Genomic DNA, 22,551 nt, shown 5'->3' on the forward strand with positions numbered 1-22,551 from the left:
TCATGACTGGATTGGAAAGTATCAGCTGTGATGTCACCAAGGGAGCTTACAGATCTTGATTGAGCCACAGAATTAGCTTGGCCTTAGTTACAAAACCAAGGGAGAGGAAAGAAGATAAGTCAGTGGATATGCAGGTATGGAGCTACTAGAGGGCTTAGAGAGAAAGGGAAATGAAACTTGTAACAGATTTTCTTCAGTTGATTATGAGTCTAAACCGAACACAAGGAATCAGCACCATGTCAATACAACTTTAAGGAGACTCATTATAAAGAACCCTGTTACAAGGTATTACTGTACTTATTTTAAAGACATGGGCTTACCTTTGGAACGCTTCTTGATGAGCCAGACCACAACAGCAACCAATAGCAAGACACATGCACCAATACCAATGTAGATCTCAGGATTACCTGACACACACACATTCAGACAGATACACACAGGTAAGGTCACATGGTCCATGGAAACTGAACCAAGGAATTCCTATTCCTTTACCAACAACATTAAAATACTTGGACATGATTTAACCGTGACTGAGTATCAGAATGGTATTCACTTCACAAAACCCAAACCTTCTAAATCTCGCCTATCTCTCTTGTTTACCTGTGGCCAGACAGTCATTTCTGTCATTCTGGCTGTTGAGTGGGGCTCTGCTGGATTCCTCCTATTCCTTCCCCTCATCCTGTGTCTTCTCTTCCTCTCCATCTCTTCTACCCTCTTCCTCCCCCTCTCCATCTCATCTTCCCTCGTTCTCTCCCTCTCTCCATCTCCCCCTGTCTCTGCATCAAAACCTCGGACCATTGCCTCATGTGACTCCTGCTCAGATCCATTCCCATAATCCTCTGTCCCCCCCTGTGTATCCTGATTGTGGTTCAAGCTCTATCCATTTCTGGTATCCATCTCTGGGCTTTGGAGGGGGTCAGATGAGCCCGTGACATGGTCTCCTCCTCTCCCTTACTCTCTTCCTTCACTTCCCTCTCTCTTTCTCCCTCTCCGTTTCCAGATACCTTAGTCAGTGTCCTCACCTGAGATCTAGGCTGGAAGGCATTGGAATTCCAGCCCTGATTCTGGTCATTTCATTTGAGCGGGCTGTTACTCACAACATCACCTGTGTTATCAGTAGATCCTGCCTCATCTAGTAATGGCTGCTTCTCTCCATCACTCCCATTATTCCCATGGAATAAATGTTGTGGATCTTAATGTTTTTCCTCATAATCCTGGACTATCGGACCACCATTTTATTACGTTTGCAATTGCAACAAATAATCTGCTCAGACCCCAACCAAGGATCATCAAAAGTCGTGCTATAAATTCACAGACAACACAAAGATTCCTTGATATCCTTCCAGATTCCCTCCGTCTACCCAAGGACGCCAGAGGACAAAAATCAGTTAACCACCTAACTGAGGAACTCAATTTAACCTTGCGCAATACCCTAGATGCAGTTGCACCCCTAAAAACTAAAAACATTTCTCATAAGAAACTAGCTCCCTGGTACACAGAAAAATGTTATTCGAAAACATAATGTTAACTTTCACTGCTATGCGGATGACACACAGCTGTACATTTCAATGAAACATGGTGAAGCCCCAAAATTGCCCTTGCTAGAAGCATGTGTTTCAGACATAAGGAAGTGGATGGCTGCAAACTTTCTACTTTTAAACTCAGACAAAACAGGTCTCAAGAAACAAAGAGATCTTCTGTTGAATCTGACAATTAATCTTAATGGTTGTACAGTCGTCTCAAATAAAACTGTGAAGGACCTCGGCGTTACTCTGGACCCTGATCTCTCTTTTGAAGAACATATCAAGACCATTTCAAGGACAGCTTTTTTCCAACTACGTAACATTGCAAAAATCAGAAACTTTCTGTCCAAAAATGATGCAGAAAAATTAATCCATGCTTTTGTCACTTCTAGGTTAGACTACTGCAATGCTCTACTTTCCGGCTACCCGGATAAAGCACTAAATAAACTTCAGTTAGTGCTAAAGACGGCTGCTAGAATCCTGACTAGAACCAAAAAATGTGATCCTATTACTCCAGTGTTAGCCTCTCTACACTGGCTTCCTGTCAAAGCAAGGGCTGATTTCAAGGTTTTACTGCTAACCTACAAAGCATTACATGGGCTTGCTCCTACCTATCTCTCTGATTTGGTCCTGCCGTACATACCTACACTTACGCTACGGTCACAAGACGCAGGCCTCCTAATTGTCCCTAGAATTTCTAAGCAAACAGCTGGAGGCAGGGCTTTCTCCTATAGAGCTCCATTTTTATGGAACGGTCTGCCTACCCATGTCAGAGACGCAAACTCGGTCTCAACCTTTAAGTCTCTACTGAAGACTCATCTCTTCAGTGGGTCATATGATTGAGTGTAGTCTGGCCCAGGAGTGGGAAGGTGAAAGGAAAGGCTCTGGAGCAACGAACCACCCTTGCTGTCTCTGCCTGGCCAGTTCCCCTCTTTCCACTGGGATTCTCTGCCTCTAACCCTATTATAGGGGCTGGGTCACTGGCTTACTGGGGCTCTCTCATGCCTTCCCTGGAGGGGGTGCGTCACCTGAGTGGGTTGATTCACTGATGTGGTCATCCTGTCTGGGTTGGCTCCCCCCCCTTGGGTTGTGCCGTGGCGGAGGTCTTTGTGGGCTATACTCAGCCTTGTCTCAGGATGGTAAGTTGGTGGTTGAAGATATCCCTCTAGTGGTGTGGGGGCTGTGCTTTGGCAGTGGGTGGGGTTATATCCTTCCTGTTTGGCCCTGTCCGGGGGTGTCCTCGGATGGGGCCACAGTGTCTCCTGACCCCTCCTGTCTCAGCCTCCATTATTTATGCTGCAGTAGTTTATGTGTCGGGGGCTAGGGTCAGTTTGTTATATCTGGAGTACTTCTCCTGTCCTATTCGGTGTCCTGTGTGAATCTAAGTGTGCGTTCTCTAATTCTCTCCTTCTCTCTTTCTTTCTCTCTCTCGGAGGACCTGAGCCCTAGGACCATGCCCCAGGACTACCTGACATGATGACTCCTTGCTGTCCCCAGTCCACCTAGCCGTGCTGCTGCTCCAGTTTCAACTGTTCTGCCTTATTATTATTTGACCATGCTGGTCATTTATGAACATTTGAACATCTTGGTCATGTTCTGTTATAATCTCCACCCGGCACAGCCAGAAGAGGACTGGCCACCCCACATAGCCTGGTTCCTCTCTAGGTTTCTTCTTAGGTTTTGGCCTTTCTAGGGAGTTTTTCCTAGCCACCGTGCTTCTACACCTGCATTGCTTGCTGTTTGGGGTTTTAGGCTGGGTTTCTGTACAGCACTTTGAGATATCAGCTGATGTACGAAGGGCTATATAAATAAATTTGATTTGATTTGATCACTCTCTCTGGTTATCACAGCCTTGCTGGTGTGGGTAATCTGGTTATACTTAACAATAAGGGGAAAGGGGGATGCCTAGGCAGTTGTACAACTGAATGCATTCAACTGAAATATGTCTTCCGCATTTAACCCAACCCCTCTGAATCAGAGAGGTGCGGAGGGCTGCCTTAATTGACATCCACATCTTCGTCGCCCGGAGAACAGTGGGTTAACTGCCTTGCTCAGGGGCAGAACAACATAAGGCTCAAGGAGGTGTGGTATGTGGCTAGTATACCATGACTAAGAGATGTTCTTTGCACGGCGCAACGCGAAGAGCCTGGATACAGCCCTTAGCCACGGTATATTGGCAATATACCACAAACCCCCGAGGTGACTTATTTCTGTTATAAACTGGTTACCAACATAATTACAGCAGTAAAAATAAATGTTTTATCATACCCGTGGTATACAGACTGATATACCATGGCTTTCAGCCAATCAGCATGCAGTTCTTTGTCCTGCTCTGGATATCATTCAACATATCACATCATACCTACATATATACCTAGAGAACCTGGGATGCGGGAGCATACCTTGTTGTCAAGAGACTGGACATTGGCGAGTATTATGCTCGGGAGCGGTGTGCGATGTGCCTGTCTCCGGAGCCTGTCCAGAAGACTTTTTACGGCGTCGTTGTTATGGTTCGCCGGCTGGGATCCGATCCATTGTCCTGGGTGGTGGGCAAAACACAGGATCCGCTTCGGGAATAATTTTGCACGCCCAATTTTTCAGTTTTTGATTTGTAAAAAAGTTTGAAATATCCAATAAATGTCGTTCCACTTCATGATTGTGTCCCACTTGTTGTTGATTCTTCACAAAAAAATACAGTTTTATATCTTTATGTTTGAAGCCTGAAATGTGGCAAAAGGTCGCAAAGTTCAAGGGGGCCGAATACTTTTGCAAGGCACTGTATACTATAATCCTGCTTAAAGCAAGGCCTCTGAACTCTCGTGTATTTTCTGCACAATGCAATGATATGGGCAACGACCATGTAATGCTTTTACAACATACAGAAGTGCGCTGGTTATCAAGGGGCAAAGTATTGACACGTTTTTTAAAATTGAGAGAAGAACTTAAAGTTCTTTACTGACTATAATTTTCACTTGTCTCACTGCTTGCATGACAACGAGTTTCTCACACGACTGGCCTACCTTGGGTGATGTTTTTTCTCGCCTGAATGATTTGAATCTTGGATTACAGGGACTCTCCGCAACTATATTCAATGTGCGGGACAAAATTGGTGCGCAATCACGCAGGTGCTTTCCCGAAAACGGATGACACAAACTGAATTCATTATCCCTTTCATGCCCTGCCTCCAGTCCACTTACCGATATCTGAACAAGAGAGCCTCATCAAAATTGCAACAAGCGGTTTTGTGAAAATTGAATTTAAATCAGAAGCCACTGCCAGATTTCTGGATTGTGCTGCGCTTAGAGTATCCTGCCTTGGAAAACTGCGCTGTTAAGACACTGATGCCCTTTGCAACCACATACCTATGTGAGATTGGATTCTCGGCCCTCACTAGCATGAAAACTACATACAGGCACAGACTGTGTGGAAAATGATTTAACTTCTTCTGGCCAAAATCCGGTGAAATTTGCAGAGCGCCAAATACATAAAACATTCATAAAAGATACAAGTGTTATACATCGGCTTAAAGATGAACTTCTTGTTAATCCAGCCGCTGTGTCAGATTTCAAAAAGGCTTTACAGCGAAAGCATACCATGCGATTATCTGCATACCATGCGATTAAAAGCATACAAACATTTTACAACCAAGTAAAGGAATTACAAAAGTCAGAAATTATGAAATGTATCACTTACCTTTGATGATCTTCATATGTTTGCAGTCACAAGAGTCCATGCTATACAATAAATGTTTGTTTTGTTTGATAAAGTCCCTCTTTATGTCCCAAAATCTCAGTTTTGTTGGTGCGTTTTGTTCAGTAATCCACTGGCTCAACGGCGGTCACGACATGCAGTCGAAAACATCCTAAGAGTACCTGTAACGTTCATCGAAACATGTCAAACGATGTTTAGAATTAATCCTCAGGTTGTCTATTGTCTAAATAATTTATAATATTTCAACCGGACAATAGCGTATTCAATATAACAGCAAAACGGCACGCAATCGGTCACGCGTTCAAAAGAGCTCTGGTTCATTTAGAGTCCACTGAAAGAATGTTCTCATTCTTCCTCGTTTTTCAGAATACAAGCCTGAAACAATGTCTATAGACTGTTGGAATCTAGTGGAAGCCATAGGAACTGCAATTTGGGTCTTATCCAAATACATACTGTATAGACATAGAAAAGTAACCACATCAAAAATATCCCACTTCCTGGATGGATTTTCCTCAGGTTTTCACCAGCCATATCAGTTCTGTTATACTCAGACATTATTTTAACAGTTTTCAAAACTTTAGAGTGTTTTCTATCCAATTCTACCATGTACATGCATATCCCTACTTCTGGGCCTGAGTAACAGAAAGTTTACATTGGGCACCTCATTCACCCAAAATTCTAAATACTGCCCCCTACCCAAGAGAGGTTTTAAGACTGAGACTCTCTCCAATAAAACCCAACATTGCAGAGTTATGTGCATCCTTTCGAGCACAGCCTTCTCACTAACCTGTGGTGAGTTATTCACAATTTGATGAACAAATAAGGTTTTATATGTAAGACTTAAATAAAGAGCAAAATGATTGATTATTATTATATTAGTCTTGTGCCCGGGTCCTATAAGAGCTCTTTGTCACTTCACACAAGCCGGGTTGTGACAAACTCACTCTTATGTTTAATACATGTATCGTATAGTGTGTGTGTGTGGGGCATGCTTACAATAATGGCAAAAAACAACATTTGAGAGTGCGCTGACTCTGGTGCTGGAGGTGGTACTCAGCTGGAGACTGAATGTTTGAAGGGGTACGGGACTGTAAAAAGTTTGGGAACCACTGCTCTACACAATGACTGCTTGTTTTTTGACATAAACTGAAATTAGGTAAACTATTAGAATTGTATCAACCAGGAAATGGAGGAGTGATTTCTGTATAGTGCATCTTTAAAGAAATTACTTCTGTTTATACAGTCTTAAATGAACTGAATGACTTGCCTTGTTCTGGCTGGACTCCATCACTGCCTTTAGTTGAGAAGAGAAGTTGAGTTTAGCATTCTCATACACAAACCATATTAGTATTTGTTGTGTTCACTTCTGGATGACAATGAAAAGGATGATAAGTGACAGAATTCCAGGTGAATGCCACTGTGTCTTCTCATCATCAGGCTTTGACTCATCTTTAGGACTGTTGGATCTGCTAGGTTCAGCTGCAAAAGCGAACAGATGGATAAACTCTTTCTAATAACCGTCTAGGTCATGTGTCGAAGTCATTCCGCGGAGGGCCGAGTGTCTGCCAATTTTCAGGCTGCGTTCCAAACACGTAAAAGACACACCCTCCTCCACTTACACTTGCCTTACACCCTTGGGGGAATCCCCGCAGCCATCTTTGCCGTCGGTCCAAACAATTAGCAAAGCAAGGAAGTTGGCAACATAAGCCCCTCAAACCTCGTTTGTGATACTGTGCGAGTGTATAATTCTGTTCACTCCCGGGGCTGAAATGGCCCATAATACAATTTGCGATGATTGTAAGTCTGCTAAGAAAAGTCAACCTAAACTTAAAACCAACATCAATATGGAAAAGTCAACATACATAAGTAAAGAATAATGCACATGACGGCACAAACACGTCTCAAAAATAATTAAGGTTTTGTTTGGTTAGCTTTCACAACTTTCCTGACATCACGCTTATACATAATACGTTTTGATTTACCCAATATCGTTGGATGGCTAGAATTCAATGTCTGCAGATGTGTTGTCTTCTAGCCAAGATAGGAAATACTATCATAATAGACTGTAGACCAGATAAAGCAGATGACTAAAAACGAAACCGTGGGACAAACTAGTGACGTATTTCCGGGCAAGGGTGATCCATTTAACATTCATTCCTTCCTGCCTGCCTGCCTGCCTGCCTGCCTGCCTGCCCGTCCGCCCGCCCGCCGCCCGCCCTGCAAGTGTCAATTCGTCATCAGAAGTGTCCACTTAATTTGAGGGCTGAGGGTGTGTTTGGAATGCAGCCTAATTTTTGATTGATGATTTAAGGTCGTCACTAATTAGTAAAGACCTCCCCTCACCTGGTTGTCTAGGTCTTCATTGAAAAGATTAAAAAACAAAAACCCTCAGACACTAAGCCCTATGGTAGAAAATTACAAGATTATGTTTTAATACTGTTAATGCATCGAATAGCGGCTGGGAGCGTCAATTAAAACTTGAAAGTGCACAGGATTAATACTCGGATAGTACTAATGGAACATTGTGGACAGTTTAGGCGAAAATGTTGAGTGGGCAAGTAAAAAATGTCAGGCAGCTAATGATCCACTTTTTCTTGAAAGAAATGTTACCCTTAAACTTCTAGGTTGTGGAGTAGAGTGAGAAGACAATTTAGTCTCTTATTTTACCTATGAAGGAAGTGGGCAAAAAATCTGAGAGGGACGTGGAGTATGTTTGGAAAATAGAAGGTCTCTTATTATGAACCCTAGGAATATGGAGAATAGGTGTTATATGAAGTGAGAAGGAGTGTTATATGGTGTACCTAGTGAGAAGTAGATGCATGTGTAATAAAATATATATATTTTCTTATTGAAAGACAATATTCCTGCAGGTTTTAAAAATATTAAGTGTGTTTGGGGATAGTACTGTGTAAATGTGACATGAGAGCTGTGTGAGTGTGGACATAAGTGTTCATCTGAAATGTGCATGATAAACTGATTGAAATTTGGATAATAAGTTTTGATTTATAAGGTTATCTTGGGGTTCTGTCCTCCACGGCCCATCATAGTCTGGGACAGCTAGTAATATCGCAGGATGATATTGTGTATGTATGGGAATTAGCGGCAAGTCTATCGTTTCTGGGAGGCTAGAGAGCCGCTGAGGATTCGTGTGGCACAGTATTTCCATGACCCACCGGGCAGCGTCCAGGAAACCTAAAGTCTTTGGGTTCTGGGGAAGTATAGTTTCAAAGCTGAACCTTGTAGCAGCTTAGTCGTTGAAAACACACATGGATTGATTGATGTGAGTAGCTATGATTTATAATGTTATATATGGATTCTGTGAAGATAACATTTTGCATTGTATGACTGTCTAAAAAGGTCTGGGAAATATTCTCAGAAAAATATTGGCATATATCCACTTTTGGTAAAGGAATCGGACTTGACTTACCTCTAACCAATACAATTATAAACGCTTATGGTATTTTCTTCATCCTGGTAATACATTAAAAAAAACTGCTCATAATCAATTATATCACATTTTATTAGTCACATGCGCCGAATACAACCGGTAGGTACAGTGCAATGCTTCCTTACGAGCCCCTAACCAACAGCGCAGTTTCAAAAAAATATGAATAAGAGATTAAAGAGCAGCAGTAAAATAACAATAGCGAGACTATATAGGGGGGGAGGGGGGGGGGGGGTACCGATACAGAGTCAATGGGCAGGGTCACCAGTTAGTTGAGGTAATATGTACATGTAGGTGGAGTTATTAAAGTGACTATGCATAGATGACAACAGAGAGTAGCAGTGTGGTAAAGAGTAGGTGGGGGGCACTGGAAATAGTCTGGGTAGCAATTTGACTAGGTGTTCAGGAGTCTTATGGCTTGGGGCTAGAAGCTGTTTAGAAGCCTCTTGAACCTAGACTTGGCTCTCCGGTACCACTTTCTGTGCAGTAGCAGAGAGAACAGTCTATGACTAGCGTGCCTGGTGTCTTTGACAATTTTTAGGGCCTTCCTCAGACACCGCCTGGTATAGAGGTCCTGGATGGTAGGAAGCTTGGCCCCAGTGATGTACTGGGCCGTATGTACCACCCTCTGTAGCACCTTACGGTCGGAGGCCGAGCAGTTGCCATGCCAAGCAGTAAAGCAACCAGTCAGGATGCTCTCGATGGTGCAACTGAAAAACCTTTTGGGGATCTGAGGACCCATGCCAAAATATTTTCAGTCTCCTGATAGGGAAAAGGGGCTGAACAGAACCAATGCAAAGAAAGTCAAAGCCCCCTCTCATACCTTACATGCCTACCCACCACTTAACTAACTTAGCACCATCTGGTGCGCTAACCAAAATACAGGGGGTGGTCCGTCCAGGTCTTTCCTAGTGTGCATAGACAGTAAATACTATGGGTTGTGTATGGCCGCAGGCCTCTTGCCTAAACACTCCCTAGGTGCCTTCCCCTTCGGGAACAAAAACAGAATAATACAAACAAATTCAATAATCATTCAATAATCAAACAAATTCAACAATAATGACTCAAATCTGGGTTTCTGATTGTACAGTGGGCAAAAAAGTATTTAGTCAGCCACCAATTGTGCAAGTTCTCCCACTTAAAAAGATGAGAGAGGCCTGTAATTTTTATCATAGGTACACTTCAACTATGACAGACAAAATGAGAAAAAAAATCCAGAAAATCTCATTGTAGGATTTTTAATGAATTTATTTGCAAATTATGGTGGAAAATAAGTATTTGGTCAATAACAAAAGTTTATCTCAATACTTTGTTATATACCCTTTGTTGGCAATGACAGAGGTCAAACGTTTTCTGTAAGTCTTCACAAGGTTTTCACACACTGTTGCTGGTATTTTGGCCCATTCCTCCTTACAGATCTCCTCTAGAGCAGTGATGTTTTGGGTCTGTTGCTGGGCAACACGGACTTTCGACTCCCTCCAAAGATTTTCTATGGGGTTGAGATCTGGAGACTGGCTAGGCCACTCCAGGACCTTGAAAGGCTTCTTACGAAGCCACTCCTTCGTTGCCCGGGCGGTGTGTTTGGGATCATTGTCATGCTGAAAGACCCAGCCACGTTTCATCTTCAATGCCCTTGCTGATGGTAGGCTTTGCTACTTTGGTCCCAGCTCTCTGCAGGTCATTCACTAGGTCCCCCCGTGTGGTTCTGGGATTTTTGCTCACCGTTCCTGTGATCATTTTGACCCCACGGGGTGAGATCTTGCGTGGAGCCCCAGATCGATGGAGATTATCAGTGGTCTTGTATGTCTTCCATTTCCTAAAAATTGCTCCCACAGTTGATTTCTTCAAACCAAGCTCCTTACCTATTGCAGATTCAGTCTTCCCAGCCTGGTGCAGGTCTACAATTTTGTTTCTGGTGTCCTTTGACAGCTCTTTGGTCTTGGCCATAGTGGAGTTTGGAGTGTGACTGTTTGAGGTTGTGGACAGGTGTCTTTTATACTGATAACAAGTTCAAACAGGTGCCATTAATACAGGTAACGAGTGGAGGACAGAGGAGCCTCTTAAAGAAGAAGTTACAGGTCTGTGAGAGCCAGAAATCTTGCTTGTTTGTAGGTGAACAAATACTTATTTTCCACCATAATTTGCAAATAAATTAATTAAAAATCCTACAATGTGATTTTCTGGATTTTTTCTCTCTCATTTTGTCTGTCATAGTTTAAGTGTACCTATGATGAAAATTACAGGCCTCTCTCATCTTTTTAAGTGGGAGAACTTGCACAAATGGTGGCTGACTAAATACTTTTTTGCCCCATTGTAATTCAAATATTGACATGGTTTTCTTAGCTACATACTGCAGCTAGTGTTTGTTTTAAGATGTAAACTGAACGATTTAGCGCCTTTCTCAGTTCAAATTGAAATACTTATTTATTCAACATGAATAGCAAGGCGATTGAGGTAATACGTTTTTGTGTTGATTGACATGTGAAAGAGAGTGGTGCGCTGGGCTCGAGCGGGCTGTAAGGGATGCATTTGGGATATTTGGAGCAGAGGTATGAATAGTTGAATGGGAGATGTTTGACCATTTCTAATTATTATTACTCAATTTCATAGTTTGCGTAACACCAGTGATTTAAGCAAGAAGGTAATGTCATCTAAAACGATAATTGGTTTCCATTACGTGGAACAGAGTCTGAGATTGAAGTAAATGTTTTAGTATCGAATATTAAGCTGATAAGACGGCACCAACTTTTTGAGGACCCTAGATTTGTTAAACAACAGGTTTTATATGTTCATTAAATCAATGCAACAGGTCAAAATGATAAGGTTACCGGAAAGTGGCTCTGGGATTGTTTACTTTAGAAGGTGTCTATTCTGCTTACTGGGAAACTGTATCATCTGATGTGTCTGAAGTATAATTCTGGATATGCATGCTTTTATCAAGGCTTCCTGCCCAAAATGCAACATTTTTTGGATATAGCATAGTGAAAACAAAGTACGTGTTTATTTTTTTCAGGACTGAGGAAATGTCCACCACCCAGTTGTCTGAGTTTACCAAGGATTCTGTATCTCTCCCTTTGAAATGTTTCTTGAGGTAGGTGCCTTTGGAGAGAGTTAGTGAAATTCCCGCACCTCCATTTCCCTCTCCTTTTTCAGCTGTGTTCAGGTCGGCTCCCGGGCCTCCGCCGCTTTTGGAATTGCCGCAATCGCCGCCTCCGCCGCAATCGCCGCCTCCTCCGCAAATGCCACCTCCTCAGCAATCGCCGCCTCTGCAATCGCTGCCATCGCCGCCGCCATCGCCGCCATCGCCGCCTCCGCAATCGCCACCATCGCCGCCTCCACCGCAATCGCCTCCGCCTCCACAAATGCCGGTCCGCTGCGGGCCCTTTTAGGCTCACCGTCGCGCCCTGAGGAAACAGTATACTACAATATACTACAGCCTCTGCTGAACCATCAGTGTTTCACAGACATCAACATTTGTTCCCAGCAAAAAGAGTAGAGAAGGTTCCTTGAAGTTAATTTAAGTATTTGCCCTTTAATTTTGCGTAAGGTTATGAGACCTTGGAAATGTTCTGGATTTACTGCTGTGTGAGTAAAGGTCTCTAGTTCAATTAAAACTAATTTCTGGTGATGCCATTAGGGGAACAGTAACCTCTGCAGAAACACACACAGAAGGACAACATCAATAACAGCCTCTCTCCTACTGCAAAAACACACTGCTTCAACCTACAATATTTAACTTTTTGGGCAACCCAAACAAATTCACATAGAAACGTGAGTTATAGATCTTCCATTCCCATTGAAAGCAAGTCTAAGAAGTAGTAGATCTGTTCTACGTGTGCTATTTATATGCTTCCCGTTTCAGTTTTGTACACCAGCTTCAAACACCAGCTGAATATACAATATTTTTGGATATGGAAAATATATTTCACAGCGGTTTAGATGGTACAACTATCCTCTACACCAGGTGTTCCCAAACCCCCAGGGTTACGCGCAATGCCGTCGGGGGTATGCCACATAAAAATGTGATTCACAGTCCATGTATATTTTCCAACTGGGCTAAACATTTAGGTGAGGTTTTTCTCTCGTGGGAATTCCACTAACGGTCCGCATGTAGCCAAACGTAGCTGCTGCTCATTCCGTTTGCTGGAAAATGTATAAATGGTTAAAAAAAAGACCCGCGTCCATTGATACACATACCAACTCTACTGGTAGTACTGCTACTGGTAGTACTGCTACTGGTAGTACTGCTACTGGTAGTACTGCCACTGGTAGTACTGCCACTACCAGCAGTAATACACCTGCACCTGTCGACAACAAGTTCCAGCTAGCATGGATACTGACAGTTGTGAATCTGATGCAGACAAAGAACTATTGCCCCCTTACCCGGGAAAGCACCAAACAACAGACAGGGATGTTGGACCATCGAAGAGGCGCAAATATGATGAACTACATTGATTTGGGCTTATTTTGGGAGAAGTGCCTTTCCTCAGCCACAGTGTGTTATATGTGCAAAAGTACTATCTCACAACTGGATGAAACCACTCTTGCGCAGACATTTAGAAACAAAACATGCCAATTTGAAAAATAAGCCACAGGAGTTTTGAGTGAGAATAAATATGATTTTCAAGTAGTAAGACATGTATAAAAACAACAGATACTATTAATAAGAAGGGGCTAGAAGCATCTTATATGATGAGCTACCGCGTGGCCAGGACGGATAAGCCCCATACTATTGTGGGGGACTTAATTATTTCTGCTGCCGCGGATCTGGATGGGACAATGCTGGGGGAAAAGGCCAAAAAAAACATACAGACAATGCCTTCATCAAACAACACTGTTTCACGACGTATCAGTGACATGGCAGGAGATGTTTTGAAACAATTACTGCTTTGCATGAAAGCCAGTTAATTATATGCGTTACAGCTGATTCCAAGATGGCGTAGCAGTCAGACGTGTGTTTTGTCTTGTCCCGTCCTGTCCCATGTAAATATAGTTTTTTGCTTGTTTTTTCCCCTTTGTATATACAGTGCCTTGCGAAAGTATTCGGCCCCCTTGAACTTTGCGACCTTTTGCCACATTTCAGGCTTCAAACATAAAGATATAAAACTGTATTTTTTTGTGAAGAATCAACAACAAGTGGGACACAATCATGAAGTGGAACGACATTTATTGGATATTTCAAACTTTTTTAACAAATCAAAAACAGAAAAATTGGGCGTGCAAAATTATTCAGCCCCCTTAAGTTAATACTTTGTAGCGCCACCTTTTGCTGCGATTACAGCTGTAAGTCGCTTGGGGTATGTCTATCAGTTTTGCACATCGAAAGACTGACATTTTTTCCCATTCCTCCTTGCAAAACAGCTCGAGCTCAGTGAGGTTGGATGGAGAGCATTTGTGAACAGCAGTTTTCAGTTCTTTCCACAGATTCTCGATTGGATTCAGGTCTGGACTTTGACTTGGCCATTCTAACACCTGGATATGTTTATTTTTGAACCATTCCATTGTAGATTTTGCTTTATGTTTTGGATCATTGTCTTGTTGGAAGACAAATCTCCGTCCCAGTCTCAGGTCTTTTGCAGACTCCATCAGGTTTTCTTCCAGAATGGTCCTGTATTTGGCTCCATCCATCTTCCCATCAATTTTAACCATCTTCCCTGTCCCTGCTGAAGAAAAGCAGGCCCAAACCATGATGCTGCCACCACCATGTTTGACAGTGGGGATGGTGTGTTCAGCTGTGTTGCTTTTACGCCAAACATAACGTTTTGCATTGTTGCCAAAAAGTTCAATTTTGGTTTCATCTGACCAGAGCACCTTCTTCCACATGCTTGGTGTGTCTCCCAGGTGGCTTGTGGCAAACTTTAAACAACACTTTTTATGGATATCTTTAAGAAATGGCTTTCTTCTTGCCACTCTTCCATAAAGGCCAGATTTGTGCAATATACGACTGATTGTTGTCCTATGGACAGAGTCTCCCACCTCAGCTGTAGATCTCTGCAGTTCATCCAGAGTGATCATGGGCCTCTTGGCTGCATCTCTGATCAGTCTTCTCCTTGTATGAGCTGAAAGTTTAGAGGGACGGCCAGGTCTTGGTAGATTTGCAGTGGTCTGATACTCCTTCCATTTCAATATTATCGCTTGCACAGTGCTCCTTGGGATGTTTAAAGCTTGGGAAATCTTTTTGTATCCAAATCCGACTTTAAACTTCTTCACAACAGTATCTCGGACCTGCCTGGTGTGTTCCTTGTTCTTCATGATGCTCTCTGCGCTTTTAACGGACCTCTGAGACTATCACAGTGCAGGTGCATTTAAACGGAGACTTGATTACACACAGGTGGATTGTATTTATCATCATTAGTCATTTAGGTCAACATTGGATCATTCAGAGATCCTCACTGAACTTCTGGAGAGAGTTTGCTGCACTGAAAGTAAAGGGGCTGAATAATTTTGCACGCCCAATTTTTCTGTTTTTGATTTGTTAAAAAAGTTTGAAATATCCAATAAATGTCGTTCCACTTCATGATTGTGTCCCACTTGTTGTTGATTCTTCACAAAGAAATACAGTTTTATATCTTTATGTTTGAAGCCTGAAATGTGGCAAAAGGTCGCAAAGTTCAAGGGGGCCGATTACTTTCGCAAGGCACTGTATCTTAATCTCACTTTCCATCTACGGACTGAATATACTCTCTTGCAACCCGCCTCACCCAATGTAGTATGTATCTGCTATGTTTATACTTTAGAACCGGAACCCCCTTCAGCAACTAGCCAGCTAACTAACTACGAGCTAGTAGTCAGTTAGCCACTTCAGCCTTAACTTGGACACCAGCCAGCCTCAGCTCAGTCAAAACCTGCCAGTCTACACAGCGCAATATCAATCCATAGTATATCGTACTGCTTTTTCTCTACCACATCTCCGGATTCCTACCGCAAACTCTGAACCTTTACACCAGATCATTGCAGCTAGCTAGCTGCAATCCGAGTGGCTACTCCTGGCTAACGTCTCTGTCCCGAAGCAAACACCAGTTAGCCTTGAGCTAGCCTCAAACTAGGAGTAGCTAGGAGGTCCACAATACCTCTTTTGCCAATTGGCCTGGACCCTTTACTGCCCGACACGGAGCCCCGCCAATCCATCACAACTGGCCTGCCGAAGTAATCGTCCGAGGTGGTTTCAACAGGCTCTTCCGTTGCGACATTGCCTGAAGCCCATCTGCTTGCTCCGGCCCGCTAGCTGTCTGAATCGCCGTGTCTCCAGCTTCCCTAGCGTAGTAGCGACTACTGAATCGGTTCCCTGACTCATCTATTGCTACTCATTGGACCATATGATCCCTCGACTACACATAACTCTCCCTAATGTCAATATGCCTTGTCTTTTGCTGTTTTGGTTAGTTTTTGTCTTTGTTTAATTTGGGTCAAACGTTTCGGGTAGCCTTCCACAAGCTTCCCACAATAAGTTGGGTGAATTCTCGCCATTTCCTCCTGACAGAACTGGTGTAACGTAGTCAGGTTTGTAGGCCTTCTTGCTCGCACACACTTTTTCAGTTCTGCCACACAAATTTTCTATAGGATTGAGGTGAGGGATTTGTGATGGCCATTCCAATACCTTGACTTTGTTGTACTTAAGCCATTTTGCCACAACTTTGGAAGTATGCTTGGGCTCATTGTCCATTTGGAAGACCCATTTGCAACCAAGCTTTAACTTCTTAACTAATGTCTTGAGATGTTGCTAAATTATACCCACATAACTTTCCTTTCCTTTCTTCAAGATGCCATCTATTTTGTGAAGTGCACCAGTCCCTCCTGCAGCAAAACACCCCCACAACATGATGCTGCCACCCCCATGCTTCATGGTTGAGATGGTGTTCTTCGGATTGCAAGCCTCCCCCTTTTTCCTCCAAACATAATGATGGTCATTACGGACAAACAGTTCTATTTTTGTTTCATCAGACCAAGGACATATCTCCAAAAAGCAATATATTTGTCCCCATGTGCAGTTGCAAACCGTAGTCTGGCTTTTTTATGGCGGTTTTGAAGCAGTGGCTTCTTCCTTGCCTAGCGGCCTTTCAGGTTATGTCGATATAGGAATCGTTTTACTGTGGATATAGATACTTTCGCACCTGTTTCCTCCAGCATCTTCACAAGGTCCTCTGCTATTGTTCTGGGATTGATTTGCACTTTTCGCACCAAAGTACGTTCATCTCTAGGAGACAGAACGCGTCTCCTTCCTGAGCGGTATGATGGCTGCGTGGTCCAATGTTGTGTATACTTGCGTACTATTGTTTTTACAGATGGATGTGGTACCTTCAGGCATTTGGAAATTGCTCCCAAGGATGAACCAGACTTGTCGAGGTCTACAATTTATTTTCTGAGGTCTTGGCTGATTTCTTTTGATTTTCCCATGGTGAAAAGCAAAGAGGCACTGAGTTTGAAGGTAGGGCTTGAAATACATCCACAGGTACACCTCCAATTGACTCAAATGTTGTCAATTAGCCCATCAGAAACTTCTAAAGCCATGACATCATTTTCTTGAATTTTCAAACAGTCAACTTAGTGTATGTAAACTTCTGACCCAGACAGAGAATCATCCTACCTTTCTTTTTCTTCCACACCAACATTCCTGAGGAGTAAAAAAAATATTGATTTTATTTTCCAAGTTGATCCATGTTTCTATAGCTAGTATTCGCTATATCAGAGTGAGAAATACCTCTTAAAGTACAAGTCTGCATTAACCATTCTGTCAGCTGTTGAGTATGACTTCACCCACATTTACATGCTTAAGCTGCAATAAAAATACATCATTTCTGAGAGCACCAATAAACAACATGCATACAGTACCTGCACCAGGCCGACTTCAAATCAATGTGAAAGTAACCGGTGCATTAAACAGCTGACGATGAATGCAAACTATGCTCGATAAATCCTACACATCAAATCAAATGTTATTGGTCGCATACACTTGGATAGCAGATGTTATTAATGTGAGTGTAGCAAAATGCTTGTACAATTTTTTTTTAATGTTGTAACAATGTAAGAAATAATACATAAACATGCATTAACACATGCACTGAAATAAATAAAAAAAATAAAAGACTTACTTAGGCCTACAATTGAGAAGGACACATGAAGACAAAAGCTCAAAGAATGACAAATCACAAAATATACACATGCCTTTTTAAAGGGAAGGCTGTGTCCGTGATTCAGCACCGCTGAATGGACAGCCTCTGTACAGGTAGGCATAGTGGAGCTCAGTGGTGTGGTGCTGAATGGACAACGCCTCTGTCTACTAGACAGCTACATTATTCTTCAGTTTTTGGGCAGATTTTAGGGCATGGTTAGGTAGCCTACAATGCGTATATGAAAATGATAACTGGCATGCAGAACTTTATAAATTGTAGGATCAATTGTAAATTGGCACACAAGATGGTTTCCGACCCCCAAGAAGGTTTCTGACCCCCTAGGCTACAGCCACCCTTGTGGAACGGCGCATACAGTGTAGGCCTGTAATGACTTCCCACCAACTGCCTTTTTTATTTTTTAGGGGGTAGATCAGCTTTACTATTGCAGATTGTATCTTCCATCAATGTAATTGTCTGCATCATTTCCATATTTTTTTGTAAATATACACTACTGGTCAAAAGTTTTAGAACACCTACTCATTCAAGGGTTTTTCTTCATTTTTTACTATTTTCTACATTGTAGAATAATAGTGAAGACATCAAAACTATGAAATAACACATATATTTGAGATTCTTCAAAGTAGACACCTTTTGAATTTGATTACAGCTTTGCACAATCTTGGCATTCTCTCAACCAGCTTCACATGGATAGCTTTTCCAACAGTCTTGAAGGAGTATACTGAGCACTTGTTGGCTGCTTTTCCTTCACTCTGTCCAACTAATCCCAAACCATCTCAATTGGGTTGAGGTCGGGTGATAGTGGAGGCCAGGTCATGTCATGCAGCAGTCCATCACTCTCCTTCTTGGTAAAATAGCCCTTAAACAGCCTGGAGGTTTGTTGGGTCATTGCCTTGTTGGAAAACAAATGATAGTCCCACTAAGAGCAAACCAGATGTGTTGGCGTATCGCTGCAGAATGCTGTGGTACCCATGCTGGTTAAGTGTGCCTTGAATTCTGATGAGTTCTAAACTTGAGATATTGTTAATTATCAGGTATCCTATTGGAATATTGAGTGCTTTAGTCTAGGGTCTACACAGGAAGTTAATGGTTATCTGTAGGAGGAATGAATATGGTGGAGACAATTAAGCTTGGAATGTATTGAGTAAAGGAAGGGCAATCACATGTGGCAGGCACTGATAAGGATGGAGAGATGTGGTTTAGTGAGGAATGGGGCCGAGGTCAGACCAGGTCATATTAAGGGAGAAGGAACAGTTTATGGCCGCATCACTTAATTTCCTGCCTAGCAATAAAGATGTAATGTTTAGAGAGAAGGAGGACGTCACCCAAACTGGGGTTTATATACTACCACTGGTGGAACCATGTCTTTGTCTTATGCAGCTGTATGAGCCAGTGGGTGAATAAACTTGGTTTGAGCTTTATTAAGCATCCGTGAGTTTATTACTCTGTTTATTTAGAACCTAACAGTTGGCGCTGCGAGCAGGGTTCATCACGAATTACAGTCGAACTAGAGATTCCGAATCAGTGAAACAGGAGCCAGCACCAAAAACAAGGTAGGCACAGTTCCTACACCTGTTACCACTCATTCTGACATGTTGGGGAGATGAGAGTCGTAGGCTGAACCAATCATAGGATACGGACCTAGAATGCCTGAGCTTATTCAGTAGTCCCATTGTATTACCACCAGTTGTAGATTCATGGTATATGGTAAGTCCCGGAAGGTAAGCCCGAGCAGGCTGGTACCTGTAGAGGGTAAGTCCTAGGGGGTAAGTCCCGAGTGGGTTTGGTTCCCTACTAGACCCATAAAGGGAGGGTGAAAGCCCAGCCGCGGTGGCCGTAGTGTGTGTGTATGGATAAATTGTCATGCTTGTGTACTAGTACGGCAGTTTGTAGAGAAGTAGTCCATGGAGAAGGACAACAGGAGGGAATGTGGATGATGATAAGAAGGTTTCCTATCATTTCTGAAAGAAAGCCACATTCATGGTCAAAAGAAAAGCAATAAGATATTCAAATGCTGTTTGATTTGTGTGTATTAGCAGTAGCAATAAGGAAAGAGGTTGGTTTATGCCTTATTGGGAGGGGGAACCGTGACAGAGTATGTGGCAATAGGAAGACAACTGTGAATGATTTTGGTAATGTGTGTTATCAACAACAGTGATATTTGAGGCGTAACACTGGAATAAGACATAAGGTCACCCGTATTCTCCAGTAATACATTTGCAGACGCTATTGGATTGGTTCAAATACAAGGTATTACGTACCATGACCAATTCATAGGCACAAATACCATAACTATTCTCTGGGGAAGTGGTTAGCGCTACCTTGGAAAATAGTTAATAAAAGGCGTGTATTAGAGCCGGGAGTGAAGAAGATCTACACACCCTGGACACCATCAGGAAAGATTTCAGAATAATAACTATTGAAATGGCGACAGACGGCCCCAATTCTAACTGTAAAATGGGGCTAGAGGAAGAGAAGTTTAATAAAGCCATAGAGGTGTTGAAAGAGGAGCACGAGCATTCTACCAATTCTCGAATATCGGAAAAATTGTGCAAAATTGTTAAAATTAGTCAGCATTTCCCTGCGAATGGAAAAATCCAATCAAATAAAGAGGGGGTAGTGGACAAGCATTCTCATTGGGATTTAATAGTACAAGCAGCATTGAGAGTGGAAGCTAATTCAGTTTACTCCGTAGATGTACAAGTGGTTAACGCTGCCACAGTGGAAGTCACTAACAGTGGTCTCAATGGCCAAGGTAGGACAAAGAAACAGAGAGGAAAGGGTAGCGAACCTGTGCTAAGGCACCCGGGGATAGCTCCCTGTTTTAGATGTGTGGCTATCGGTCATTGGAAGAACGAGTGTAAGGAATCCGATTAGGTTATTCCATACTGGGCACGGTCCAAATTGATGCCTCCTTGTGACACATTATGAAGACTGTGACCTACGGCAGGTGGTGCATCTAACCCCTTGTCTTGACTGTAGCAGTAGCCTGAACACTACTGTAAATACAGGTAGAACAGATACCCCCTTCAGGGGGTATAGCTCCCTGTTGTTTCTGCTGTTATGTCAATCTGTGCTTCAGAACTATGTACATGTGCAGTGCTCTGTTACTATAGATGTGCTGTTCTTACCTGTTATGACAGCAGCAAGCACTAATATGACAACACCAACAACAATAGTACTGGTATTGGAAGGCTCTGAAATGAAAACATGTTTTATTGATACTTTGACAGGAGTTGATCAGGTATTCCACATAGTGCAGCACTCAAAATGTCCTACAACACTAGCAGTGTTACTGGCATATCAATACATAAGACTGTAACACACTTATGAGTGTCCACTCACCTGAACCAAACACCTCTCCAACTGGCTCACTGACTTCCCCACTAACAGTGTTGTTCAGCTTGCAGATGTACTTGTAACTGTTGGTTGAATTGCCAGTGTTGCTCTTAGAGATAATCAGCAGTTTTCCTCCAACAACCCACGGCTCCTCTCCCTCTTTCCAGCTGTAGGTGACTGGTTCAGCATCAGTGGTGTCCCCTTCACAGGTCAGAGTGCAGGAGGTTTGGTTGGCGTTACAGGAAGAAGTGATTGTGGGTTTGGGTACTGCCTCTGTTAATAGAGGAAAGAAACAGGAATAATGTGGGAAAATGCTTGTAAGGCACTACAATACATAACCTGCTGTTTCTAAACAACCACGCACACATACACACGTACATCAGTGGCGACCCGTATTCAGGGCAGGTGGGGCAGAGCCCCACATGTTTTGAGCCCCACACTTTAAGCAAAATAAAATATATATAAATATATATTGGGGGGGGGGCTTTCCTGTTTTGCATGCTATTTGGGCATTAATACGTGTCACATATCAGTTTGCAAACAATGTTTAAAAAATATGTATATATAATTGAGTTAATAAAGCCGCATACAAACATGGTCTCTTTTTTATTTTCTTGCATAAGGCAGCTCCAAAATGCAGGTGTTTCAGCCTAGCTCAGTGCTTTCTGTGGTGGTGGTTCGAGCCAGCAGAGAATGGCTCAGTGTTCTGTCACTCATGGGGACACCATGTCATTGCCAGGTTTATGTCCTTAGTAAGGGTAGACATCCAAAATGTCAGCCCTTTGGGTCCTGCCATAGAGTTATATTACAAGTGCCCTTCCAAGAAGGCTCAAGGTCATTGGCCACAGACAAAATCACATCAAATCACATTATATGTAACGTATCTTTGATTGGACTGATTATGTCAACATCATACTTTCAAAGTCTTACCTAGCTGTCATCATCATGAATCAAGTCTACAGTCTACTGGCAAATCCTTTTTAATCCTTGTCATATGAAGAGAAATAATGAAGAGAAATGATAGATAAAACGCATGGGTTCTCATCGGCCATTGGACATAAGCATTACACAACAAGTTGGAAATCGCAAATTAAATAAGGAGTGGTATGTAAGCAATCAGTGGCTAACTGCAGCATTGCAAAGCAACCACTAGCCTGCTATTCAATGGAGTGGCTGTGTGGTCCCACCATAAATCCAGAGAATGCCAGACTTTGATGACAAAGTTTGATGACAAAATTTGCCCACAAAGGACCACCTTCCTGTTTAAGTGAGCACATCACAAGTTGAGTCCAAAAATGTATTGTATGCTGCTGCATAAATGATGTAATACGCCAGGGAGATATGTATACTGTAGCTAAGAAAGTAATACTAAGTGTATGTTGTGTAGTAAGCTGTTAAGAGCCCA

The 22,551-nt window shown here is 42.6% G+C and overlaps 1 protein-coding gene across 1 annotated transcript in view; it reads right to left on the reverse strand.

The window, feature by feature from the left end:
- Positions 1-22,551, reverse strand: part of LOC110527330 (obscurin) — a 48,684-nt gene that overhangs the window by 24,895 nt on the left and 1,238 nt on the right. Inside the window, exon 2 of the mRNA XM_090242187.1 lies at positions 21,153-21,419. Within this exon, the coding sequence (XP_090098313.1) occupies positions 21,153-21,419 (267 nt within the window). The remainder of the gene's footprint in view (positions 1-21,152; positions 21,420-22,551) is intronic.

This window comes from Oncorhynchus mykiss, chromosome 7 (assembly GCF_057628025.1).
Source record: "Oncorhynchus mykiss isolate SJ-2025 chromosome 7, ASM5762802v1, whole genome shotgun sequence".
NCBI lineage: Eukaryota > Metazoa > Chordata > Actinopteri > Salmoniformes > Salmonidae > Oncorhynchus > Oncorhynchus mykiss.